The sequence below is a fragment of the Clinocottus analis genome, unplaced genomic scaffold (assembly GCF_023055335.1).
Source record: "Clinocottus analis isolate CAN_PGR_092001 unplaced genomic scaffold, fCliAna1.0.p SCAF_6, whole genome shotgun sequence".
NCBI lineage: Eukaryota > Metazoa > Chordata > Actinopteri > Perciformes > Cottidae > Clinocottus > Clinocottus analis.
This window is the reverse complement of record NW_027176218.1, coordinates 21798014-21810810: the sequence shown is the minus strand read 5'-3', so window position 1 is coordinate 21810810 and position 12797 is coordinate 21798014. Positions and strand designations below refer to the sequence as shown.

The following is a 12797-nucleotide window of genomic DNA, read 5'->3' as shown; positions in this document are numbered from 1 at the left end:
CAATTATATGGGTAGAATAATGACTAGAAAGACAGATAACAGAAAAAGAGGAAGAGCAATTTAACTACAAAGACACACACTTTGACCACAGAGAGACAAAAACTGTCTCCAGAGTGTTGCATCTCTTTCAGTTTGTCCTCTATGTAGGAAGTTGTCCGTGACTTCCTGTCAGTGGAAATTAGACAATATGCAGGACTTTCCCAAATAAATCCTTGTAATACAACTCCTCAAACTATATTTGCACCATCAGAAACGGACGTCTCTCGGTTGGAACGCTACTGGTTCAGCGCAGCGAGCGAGCTCGTAGTACTGGATGAACTGAAGAGGTCAAATAACGGTCAGCTATCGATGTCCATCATAGTCCGTCAACCGTGTTAAGGCTCGACACTCGAGGTTTTCGTTCGACTTCAGTTCCTTCAAAGAGGGCAGACATTGTGAGTGACTCAGGAAAACACAAACTGAAGGCAGCACAGATCATAAAGACGTGGCTAACATTCAGTCTGAAGGTATTTAGAGGTGGTCTGACTAAGACATTGTACTTGTACTTAGTTAGGCTTGGAAAAAACTGTGGTACGACAAGTTTTTCGCCTGATTTTACTTGCTCTACTTTCTGTGGTTAATTTGCTTTTTCGTAACCATTTGCGGCAGAAAGGGGGCGCGGCTACATCACCCCAAGTTAGCAGCACATAGCCTCACTAGCTAACCTAAACTGACCCGGTCACGTTCCAGTAGTTAGCAGCACATAGCCTCACTAGCTAACCTAAACTGACCCGGTTACGTTCCTGTAGTTAGCAGCACATAGCCTCACTAGCTAACCTAAACTGACCCGGTCACGTTCCTGTAGTTAGCAGCACATAGCCTCACTAGCTAACCTAAACTGACCCGGTCACGTTCCTGTAGTTAGCAGCACATAGCCTCACTAGCTAACCTAAACTGACCCGGTCACGTTCCTGTAGTTAGCAGCACATAGCCTCACTAGCTAAGCTAAACTGACCCGGTCGTGTTCCTGTAGTTAGCAGCACATAGCCTCACTAGCTAACCTAAACTGACCCGGTTACGTTCCTGTAGTTAGCAGCACATAGCCTCACTAGCTAACCTAAACTGACCCGGTCACGTTCCTGTAGTTAGCAGCACATAGCCTCACTAGCTAACCTAAACTGACCCGGTCACGTTCCTGTAGTTAGCAGCACATAGCCTCACTAGCTAACCTAAACTGACCCGGTTACGTTCCTGTAGTTAGCAGCACATAGCCTCACTAGCTAACCTAAACTGACCCGGTCACGTTCCTGTAGTTAGCAGCACATAGCCTCACTAGCTAACCTAAACTGACCGGTCATGTTCCTGTAGTTAGCAGCACATAGCCTCACTAGCTAACCTAAACTGACCCGGTCACGTTCCTGTAGTTAGCAGCACATAGCCTCACTAGCTAACCTAAACTGACCCGGTCACGTTCCTGTAGTTAGCAGCACATAGCCTCACTAGCTAACCTAAACTGACCCGGTCACGTTCCTGTAGTTAGCAGCACATAGCCTCACTAGCTAACCTAAACTGACCCGGTCACGTTCCTGTAGTTAGCAGCACATAGCCTCACTAGCTAACCTAAACTGACCGGTCATGTTCCTGTAGTTAGCAGCACATAGCCTCACTAGCTAACCTAAACTGACCCGGTCATGTTCCTGTAGTTAGCAGCACATAGCCTCACTAGCTAACCTAAACTGGCCCGGTCACGTTCCTCAGTCCTGGGCTGCGGTTGAATAGTCCTTTTTGTTTAGGAACCTTCCTAACTGAGGGAAACGACCCGAAAGTACCAAAGTGGCCGCCGTGATAAGTGCCGGTCGAACATACATACGACACACATTGTGGGATAGCGTATTTAATTCAGCAGGTTTGAAACTGAACAGTTTAGTAGCTTTGTTGCTTGGTTTCACTATCATATTCCTTTGTTAATTCCTATTCCACCCTCGTTAACAAAGTAATATATGAACCGGGTTGTTTAAATCATCTGTAAGAAGACAGATGAAGTATTTAAGATGCTTTATTGTGGTCCGAGATGGACTACGACGTTGTCGTTTAGCATGTAGCTCATGCATTCTTCCTCCCATCTTTCCTTGACCCCGCGACGTCTCCACAGAGGTCACAGAAAAGTGCTTAGGGTTAGACGTTAGGAGGTGATTATTTGACTATTCGACCGCGGCCTTCGTCCTGGTTTCTCCCGCGCCTCCCTTCCCTCCAGCGAGCTCAGCGGTACATCTGGAAGAAGGGTTTCTGAGGAACTGACTGAATTCTTTCAGCCTCATTTCCTTTGTGCTTTCAGATTACATGTCCTTCCGTTACCCTCACAGCTGGACCGACGCCTGTGTCCAGACATGCAGAGCACAGATTGAGTGTGAGCGTACCTCGCCTCTCTAACCTTGGTCCTGAAGCTGGGCCCGGTGCTGAGGATGCTGCTGTGACTGTGGAAGTCACGGGGCTCTAACTGGGCAGCAGCTGGAGGGAGAGAGGAGAGAAAATTGTGCATTTGGATTGCCACTTTTCAAGAATAAGAGGGAAGAAAAATAAGGCTTCGCTTTTTCAAACAAGGACGGCTTGTCATGCTTCAACGAGTCGAGATGCAGAAAGGGCTGTGTATTTGTTTTTGTTATGCGCACAAGGTTTCCCATTTACTTCGTATTAGTAAAAATAAAAAACTTGAAACAGATGAAACAGGCTGTATGTGCTGAATGATTTATACATTACTGGATCAATATATAGAATGTATTGTGTGAATAAAACATGTATTAATAACATGTTGCTGTGTTTATTTAGAATAGCAGCATTCATTTACAAATGTAATACTTAATCTGTTGAAAACTGTGGAAACAGTTTTGTCTCCAGACCTCCTTTCTCATGTGTTTGAGTCGTCGTATGAACCCCAAATTAATTCCAATACTTGTGTTTATTGTATGTATTTGTTCAGAAAAGTCTTGTGAAAAAAATGTATATTTACAAAAATAAAATCACTTTAAAAAGATATTTTGATGGTAACTATGAACATCCAGCATGATATGAGCCAGATTCCCCAAAAAGGCCTCCTGGAGCGTCAATAAGACACCTTTATGGAAAGATTTGGACCTAAAGAATCAGAATCTTCTACAAAAATCACAATAAAACAAAGATTTGGCTTGTTAGGAAGAAGTTTCAGTCAAAAAACTGTGTCATTCAGTTCAAAAATGGAAAAACTATGTATTTTATGCCAAAATTGTCTGAATGGGGCATGCTGGGACTTAAAATGGGAGCGGGAGGATTTTTGCACTGTTTCCAAAAGGTTAAGATTGTAAAAAGTTCATTAAATCTTTCTGAATAAAAGTGTCCTCATTAAACAGACATTGTTGATTCACCAGTCTGAAGGCGGTTCTGCGGCCCGCCTTGCAGAACCGGGTGAAGCTGCACTAATCTCTACTTTTACAACAACAATGACTCATAAAACTATAAATGTGAAACGAGTTGCTTGCTGTGAAAAATGCAAAAAAAAAATATTTTCACTAGTTTGCTCATTCTTTTGAACCCGGAAGCTGAGATGAACTCACTGCACGCTAGCGGCTAAGCTAACAGCAGCAGCACCGTCACACAGTGGAACATTGAGCTGCTAAAGACACAAATAGTTCGGCAGCAGTTGGTGGAGACCAAAAACAGAGCAAAAACTAGAATTACAGCATTGCTGTTGGCTGCCACCTTTACATCCATGCCTTTCCAAAATGTCATGGCTTCATTATTTTGATTCTTTTAATAGCATATACATTTCTGTGCTATGTGTTGTGAGGTCTCGGTGGCCTTTAACACAATGTTTTTGAAAGATTTAAGGAAATTCCCTCCGTACGTTTCTGAGATATCAGGAGAATGAAACGGTCGAGAGGTCGACAGTGAACTTGACCCCATGACCTTTTGACCACCAACATTTACTCTGTCCCTGCTTGAGTCCCGGTGGATCCTCCGGTGGACACAAGCGTAACTGCAGGGTCACTTTCACGTCAAAGGCCACGCTCTCATATTGTCGTATTGTTCGCTCTCATATTGTCCTGCAAAAACAATCCATGAATGCAACTTTCAATACGCAGCAAGAACATCTGGACGCCAGGATGAAGCGATCGAACGTGTTGGTATGACGGAGCACAGGACTTGTTTTGTGGAGAGAGATTCAACCTCCCGTTATTTCTGATGATTCTACTCTCAGCTGTCTGTGAGTAGATTATCTCGCTCCCTTCTCAATATTAATGTGCATGTTTTGACCCGTCTCTGACCTGCGTGGCCCTCGGGGTCGTGGCTGGCAGCGCTCCTCCCTCCGTCCCGGCTGGAGCGGCGACACCGTGAACCGCCGAGCGGCACATCTTCCTCGTCTGATGAAGACGACGAGGACGTTGAACTCTCCTCCGGCTCGGAACTCAAACCCAGCTCCTGTGAGACAACACGTTGGGTTAAAGTCTTGTGTTTAGGGTTGGGGGTCTGGGCCTTAAACCTTCTGTTTCGGGGTCTCTTCTGACTCTCCTGGCCGAAACAAAATGTAATCCAATCATAAAACTATAAAAGTGCACGGGCCCTGTACCTTCAAAATGATTGACAACACCCTCGGGGTCAGCTCTACTTCTACTGGACGCTACTGTGACTCACTATCGCCTCCATGAGCTACAAGTGGTATTACAAGACGGGGCTAGCAGGTAGCATGCTAATATCAGTAGATATCCCTGCAGAACAATACGTCGACACATTACAATACTGACGTTCTGTTTTGTCAATGTTAGTTTCACGTTTTTAACATTTTTTCATGAAACGGTGTCTGTGGGCGTGTCGTTTCTGTGACTAAGGTTATTCCAGCAAAGATTCATTAAAACCTGCTCCTTGTTCTGGGCTGAGCGAGCAGGAGCAGTGTTGAGTGGCAGGACGATGATCACACCCACAGATACAAGACGTGTGACTGAGACAGATGTGAAATGCTGATATTACGCGTCTGACACGTTGAAATAACTGCTGTGGCCTGCTGACTCGGGACACCTTATTAGTTTAATCTCTGCCTTTTGGCGAGCAACGCTTACCATTATCATTATAGCTCCATCTGATAGAATCTGCCATCGGAGGATTTCATCATTTTGAAGCGGTGGAAAATGAACATCAGCAGTCTGCTTTTGGATTTCTGCCCGTGATAACATGCTGGTCTGCACACGTTTCCTCCTGCCCATGAATTGATTCAAAGTCTATTAGTTATCAGGAAAATAAAAGGTTTACTTGTCTTGTGCTTTTAGTTTCATGGGAGGATGTCAAATGATCTCAAGTCAAAGGTTTACAGTCTGAACTGTGGAAAGCAGAGGGCAGCCTTGGCTCCACGTCAACAGTTTGCTATTCGGGTTATTGACATTGGGAATGTGGAGCATCAAACAAGATGGTGTAATGTAATCATCATCTTTAACTATCTGTTCAGTGCAATTCCCCAATGAGCACAAACACAGATGCTATGACTGAACTCAGAGCAGTGGAACTGACAGACTGTTGTACATGTGTAATGTGCTGGTGTCTCTGCTCACAGCATGGAGCTGCTTCTCACAGAGTCTTTGGTTTTCATCACGGCTTGTATTAAACTCTTTCATTTCACCATACATGTCAGAACTGGACTAAATCAAGTCAATGAGCTTTTGCTGTTGAGGATGTCAAGCGGCAAGTGAAGCCAATGTGGACATTGTCCCTCCTGACGACTCCTCTGGTTGTATAGAAGTCTATGCTTCACGTGTTAAAGCTGCATTCTCTCTCCTGACCACCACAGGGCGACTCCTCTGGTTGTATAGAAGTCTATGCTTCATGTGTTAAAGATGCATTCTCTCTCCTGACCACCAGGGGGCGAATCCTCTGGTTGTATAGAAGTCTATGCTTCTTGTGTTAAAGCTGCATTCTCTCTCCTGACCACCAGAGAGCGACTCCTCTGGTTGTATAGAAGTCTATGCTTCACGTGTTAAAGCTGCATTCTCTCTCCTGACCACCAGGGGGCGACTCCTCTGGTTGTATAGAAGTCTATGCTTCATGCGTTAAAGCTGCATTCTCTCTCCTGACCACCAGTGGGCGACTCCTCTGGCTGTATAGAAGTCTATGCTTCATGTGTTAAAGCTGCATTCTCTCTCCTGACCACCAGGGGCGACTCCTCTGGTTGTAAAGAAGTCTATGCTTCATGTGTTAAAGCTGCATTCTCTCTCCTGACCACCAGGGTGCGACTCCTCTGGTTGTATAGAAGTCTATGCTTCTTGTGTTAAAGCTGCATTCTCTCTCCTGACCACCAGGGGTCGACTCCTCTGGTTGTATAGAAGTCTATGCTTCATGTGTTAAAGCTGCATTCTCTCTACTGACCACCAGGGGGCAACTCCTCCGGTTGTATAGAAGTCTATGCTTCACGTGTTAAAGCTGCATTCTCTCTCCTGACCACCAGGGGGCGACTCCTCTGGTTGTATAGAAGTCTATGCTTCATGTGTTGAAGCTGCATTCTCTCTCCTGACCACCAGGGTGCGACTCCTCTGGTTGTATAGAAGTCTATGCTTCTTATGTTAAAGCTGCATTCTCTCTCCTGACCACCAGGGGGCGACTCCTCTGGTTGTATAGAAGTCTATATAAGTGACTCTACTTCTCTCTTGATGTATTCCCTCAGTAAACATTGTAAACATGAGTTTATGTCTCAATCTTTAGTTTCTAGTCTACTTCTATACAGCATGATGTTCATTTCGTACTTTATGGTCTGTTAGAGTCAAACAGACCATAAAGCAGGGGATGCTTTAGGGCGGGGCTATAACGTGATTGACAGGCGCTGCCGCTACCAAAATCGTATATGGCGTCTCTACGTCACGTAATTTACGTTCACCGGTTGCAAAATAAATGACAAGGCAACTCATGGCCGTCCACAAAACAATGACAGGATTTTAGATGTGAATGGATGCCAACAATGCAAATGTAAGCTAACCACTAACGCAGAATGCTAAAGTATAAGATAGATGGGGAGAAAATGTTGCTAACAGCTTAGCTTGACGATGACATTTTGTCTCTTCAGCCACCTCAACATTCAGTCAAGTTCAAAGCCTCCACGCTCTTTTCCTGAGCCTCTCTCAGGTCTCAGGTTCAGACGTGTAGATTTCTCTCTGACCACTTGAATGACATCATGCTTGATGGTTCATCGTGGTAGCGTCCGTCCACACTGAGTTATTCATTAACATGCGGGCAGCTGATTAGATCTATTGTTAGTTGCCTCTGCAATCACATGACCTGTTGGTCAGAGAGCAGACAATCAATTGTATTTTCTTTTGTGTTGCCGAGAGGCGAGTTGGATCATTGAGAGAGGCAGTCGCTCTCCGTGTAATCCTCCTGAGAGTTCACAAAACAAACATACTCATCTTTTCTAAAGTCCTGTGCTTTGCTGAGGCCACAAGAGAGGCAGAGATGTGACATCACATGGTAGGAAACCTCTCGCTGTACGAATCAGGCATTGTCATTTTGTTGGAATGCGGAGAACATCCGGGGATACGGATTTTTTACATTTTTATCCTCATAACGTATTCTGACAAATTAGCATAAATGTGCTTCCTATTAGTCAGATATTAACACATTCATCATGAGTCAAGTTAGATGGTATCCTGTGCTTTGTGACATGAAACATTATCGCGGACCGAGACACTCGTTCATTATCTCCCATCTGTCTCTGACACAATCTATTTCTGTCTTTCTTTTACACACACACACACACACACACACACTTTAACATTTTGGGGGATCAAGACAGGCCTACATTGTATTTATTATCCCCGCCAGGAGATTATGTGTGTGTGCACCTCTGTGTCTGTCTGGCTCACCGCTGGACGCGTCGGCCTGATGTGGCTTTGTGATCACGTTTGTTTCACTCGCACAACAAAGGGGCACGTGGGTAGGAAAGCGAGCTAGTTAGCTGGACGGGAGGCCCACACGGTGTGCTTTAGCTCACAAAGCTAACCGGCAACTGACAAGCAGATACACTTACGGTTAATCAGGGGGCAATTGTGGTTTGTGTTTGTTTAACCAGATGTTTACAGACAAAAATACAATACAGTATTCATTCAAACTCAACAGATACGGCTTTGTTACACGAGTTGCTGTTCCAACAATACAAGTCTGGACCTTCCACACACTACCGCCAGTTCCTAGAATACATCTCAAACTCGTCGACTTTGCAATATGTCGCCATCGTTAGCCAACAATACAAGTCAAGAGGTTCCCAAAAAAAGATGCAGAGTCCAGGACGATCCGTTTTGTTTGTTGCAACGTCCTCAAACTTGTTGCATAATCGCTGCTCACGCCACTTCACTTCCTGTCTGCTAACAACACGTCCGTCACAATCACATACCTTAAATACAGTCGTTCTTCAGCTTTCCATCATTGTGAATTTGTACAACCAGCACGAGCCGTCGTGATCCCAGCCGCGCTGTGAGAGATTGATGGGAGCAGATTCAGCCCTTCATCACCTCTTACACCTCGCTTCACAGGACCATGACACACCGCCGGGGCTATTTGCGGCCCCTGCATTGTCATTGATTCATCACATGTTGGCCATGACAGCTTTGATCAGAAGCAACAACATTCATCTTGACTACAGTCAAACAGCAGAAAGATTCGCTGCAGACGACCGGTCTGAAGTTTGCTGTGATGCTTCCTGCTTTGCGTTAAGCTCGGCTAAACATCTGCGTCTTTGTGTGGGAAACGATGGGACGGTGAAGCGAACTGAAATGAACCCATGAGGAGGAAATGTATACTCGACTCCTGTGGAACCGTTCTCAAAGTGACGGTTCTTCTAAAGGATCAACTCGTGCTGGAAGGAGCTGAGATTTTAAATCCTTTTTCCCAGCCTGCCAGGGAGTTACATAGCTGAGCAGGCGGCTGCCGCACAGCGCTGACCTACTGATGACAGCACAATCTGAGTGCCAAGTCAATTTTCAGAAAAAAGAAATCACTTCTGTCTCACACCGCAGCTCTTCTTCTTCATCCATTTCTCTCACTTTCAGGCAATTTGCTCTGAAGGGACGAGGATCCACTCCGACCTCAAGCGTTTTGCGAACGCATGGCGGTGGACGAAAAGATCCCATCGTCCCCAATTCCAGGAGCGTCCGTCAAAAGCCCCGCGAAACATCGGAGAAGAAACTAAGTTCTGCTGTTGTTCGATTGGCCAGATTCTGGAGGTCCCGCCCCTTCCTGTGTGTGCTTAACAGGAAATCACGGCCGGTGGAGTTTGTCGAGCTCCGCCCTTCGCTGTGATTGGTCAATTCAGGTGTCCGTCAACTAGCCAATGAACACATGAAAGAGTGCACATGCTCCTATTCTGAAAACCGTTTTTGAACAAACTAAACTCAAACATGCACATTGTGGAAACATAGTCGATAGTTTGTTTTTTTATAGAACATATTTTGACTTGAATATAAAGTAAATATGTAGTTTTAAAACTAAAACTGTAATTTTTCATGTGCACACCCCATAAAGCTTGATCTGAAGTATGAAGTTATTCTTTAATCAAATTTATCTTAATTGTGACAGGAAAGCCTTCTACTCAGAAAAAGCTAATAGAAAATGTGTTAGACATTTATTTACATGTATCTACCATTTTAATTTATATATTTCACTGCTTTTGTGAACCCGAGACCTTTTGTGAACCGATTTCCACCACGAAAACAGTTCATCCACATGATTAAAATATGTTTTCACGAGAAATATGAAGAATTTAAAAAAAACTAGCTTACATTGTCCAGCGTTCGGTTCCTATTATCACTTTACACGTGTCGATTATGACGATGGTGCCGCATTATAGAGAGAGCTGAGATTGTTCTGCAATCTTTCTTGTAACACACGTGTGTGTGTGTGTGTGTGTGTGTGTGTGTGTGTGTGTGTTGTATGTCGAGCAGAAGCCTCTTGTCCATCCACAGGTCAGATTTAATACATTTAACAAGCTAAAGTACTGTAAACCCTTCGTGAGAAGAAACCTGACCGAGTACATATTTTTAAAGATCCTTATATTGTAATAATTCCCTACGCTCCTCAACATGACGAAGCCATTATAACGTTTCACTAAATCACTTTAGTAGCACTAACAACGAGGGATTTCACTCAAAGTGCTACGGTTGTGTCCTCGGTCATTTACATCTATCTCATGGTGTGACTAAGAGTCAGGTCAAAGTCGGTCATTTTCTATTTATGAACTCAAAAACACGATTTTTGGACAGAAAATGCTTGAAAAGGGGTCAATGCTTGTGTTTGTTGTGATTATTATTGCAGATTTGGAGGCTGGAGGTCTTAATCTTTCTTAAGAAGTGCACCGAACATACAATTAAAAACACTCAAAGCGATCAAGGACTAATTTTTGGTTTAGACTCTTGACTTTTGATCATATTTATGCATAAAATAAGTAAAATCCCTTTTTTTTAATGGCAAGAAGTTGCAGATTCTTCAGCGATGAAGGACATTAGGGTCATGTGAGCTGAAGAAGTCATAAGGCTCCCTAATGAGGGGACAACAGATGCTCTACTAATTAGAGATTTATCAGGTTAAGGAATTATATAAAATCAAGAAAATGACCTCATTAGAAACATCCGTAAAGATAATATTCTGGGTCTGCTTCGGATGTTTATTCTGACCTGAACCTTTTAAAGCCGAGTCTGTTCCAAGTGAGACTTGGTCAAAATGTCCTCACTGTGAAGGTCAGAAAACTCAGATCCTCACAAGGATAGATGCACGAAAACACACACACACACACACACACACACGTTTGTACCTGGAAGTCATGTGAGAGTTCAGGGCAGAGGCGGCTGTACTGCGGCAGCAGGTCTTTGGGTCGGTCCGGGTCAGGCCGAGTACGAAGTTTGTTGAGGTCCGTCTCCAAATCGTCGTCCTGGACAGAAAGACACGCGGACGTCAGGACAGATGGAGGGAAAACCCGTTCACACGCTCGAAGAACCAGCTGCAGAAAGGAGGAGCAGACGTCTGAAATACTAGCAAAGTCTATGAAAGTCAGGAGACTGAAACAGAACCAGGCAAGGTCAGAGATTATGGGATTAACAGGCTGTCTATACATTTGGGTGAAGCAAGAGTCAATCCCCCTTTTGAACGTCTCATGCTGAGAAACACCACCAGGCAGTGCCGCTCATGTGCACCGATGGAGGCCGAAATGGTCTCCAAGCAGACCCAAATGCAACTGCTGCATTGTGAGAAGAGAAAGTAAAACTTCACGTTACGAACTGAAAGGGACCCACTAACGGTTTAGGAAACTAAAGTCTTGATAAAAAGACCAGTGAAGACGCGGTTTGGGTTCGACTGAGCCAAATTGCAATGTTACGTACGTACAAGAATAACACAACAAAAGTGCGGCAAAATTTGCTCTCACACTGAACACAGACGGAGGCCTCCTGGGTGAAAGTCTTGTCTTTGTTGGACCCACTGTGTCATCCACTCCCAGCTTGTTTCGCTCTTCATCGCCTGACTTCCTGTTTCCCCGTCATGATCACATCAACAAGCAGAGATGGGCAGTATTTCTGTTGCTGTGAGTGGAGTAATTTTGTGTTTAAAATACTCAAAATACTTTCTCCATGAATCATAAAACAGTTCACTTATCAAGCTCCTTATTGTTGGATTTAACACAACTTCTCAAATTCTGAATCCCCAAACTAAATACAGAATATCTCCTCAGCTAAAAGAGCTATTTGAATCATTTCAAAAGGTATAATATACAGAAAACAAGTGTGAGAGGTTCATACAGTAGTTTATGTGTTACTGCTTTATTGGTTGATGATAGAACATAGGAAAAAAAAGAAAAGTACACATTTTGTGTATACCGGAATGTTTAGTTCTCGTATTTTGTGATTTGTATTTGATAGGGCCGATAAAAAACTAGTAATTTTGTCTTTAAAATACTCCAAATATGTATGAGACACTTAACATGTTAAAGAAGAAACGTAAAGAAGAAATTAACCCCTGACATAATAACCTCTCAGAGGCCGAAGAGTCAAGCGAAACGTGTTAAGTTATTTTTTTTCGGGAAGCTGTGTTGATATAAGCTTTTTACAGAAAGACTGCATCCCATGTAGCTTCATGCTGCAACACGAGCTGCATCCCTGAGTCTCTCATTTGTAGCCGAGGGTTTATCTTGCAGCTATACCGTAACATACGAACACGAGGATCAGTCGTTCAGCCAAACCGGCCACTTCTTTATTCTCATCTTTTTCCTCTTTTACCACAAGACATTTCTCAAGAACTCTGCTTCCGTTTTCCCCTTCAAAATAAAACCCCCGAAAATACACTTGAACATAGCTTTTATACAAAAGCTTACAGCCACAAGGCTGTGATTGGTCCGCTAACCACGTCCTTTCTGAGTCTGGCACTTCCGGTTTCATAGCATAATATCTCTGTTTTTAAAAGCCACAGCAGAAACAGGAACAATGGATCCTGTTGAAGATCGTGTCGTCACTGTTCGTCACTCCAGAAGTCGGCCTACTTACGTGGTGACATTTTGATTATACATGAATCACGAAGCCGTCAAAAGCACTCGTAGTCCAAGAAAGGCGCAGAGACCATTACAATGTTCTTGTTGTTTTTTTACAATACACCGTATGAACCAATCACAAGAAAGAAACTGTTCTCCTTGAACAACCGGGTGGTGCAGGAACTTGTTTTTGTCATGCGGGTTGCCAGGTTTGGTCTCACAGTGTTTATGACCCGTCTTCACATCTGCTTCCTGTCACAGGTCAGAGGACAGCGCAATCAATGCCTGTCGTCGTAGTTTGGTT

General features: G+C 44.0%; 1 protein-coding gene across 1 annotated transcript in view; it reads right to left on the bottom strand.

Moving 5' to 3' along the window:
* LOC137803772 (cytosolic carboxypeptidase 4) overlaps positions 1-12797 on the bottom strand; it is a 100380-nt gene that overhangs the window by 49806 nt on the left and 37777 nt on the right. The window contains exons 11-13 of the mRNA XM_068602493.1: positions 10790-10906; positions 4278-4431; positions 2397-2487 (exon numbers count right to left, since the gene is read on the bottom strand). Coding sequence (XP_068458594.1) covers positions 2397-2487; positions 4278-4431; positions 10790-10906 — 362 coding nt within the window. The remainder of the gene's footprint in view (positions 1-2396; positions 2488-4277; positions 4432-10789; positions 10907-12797) is intronic.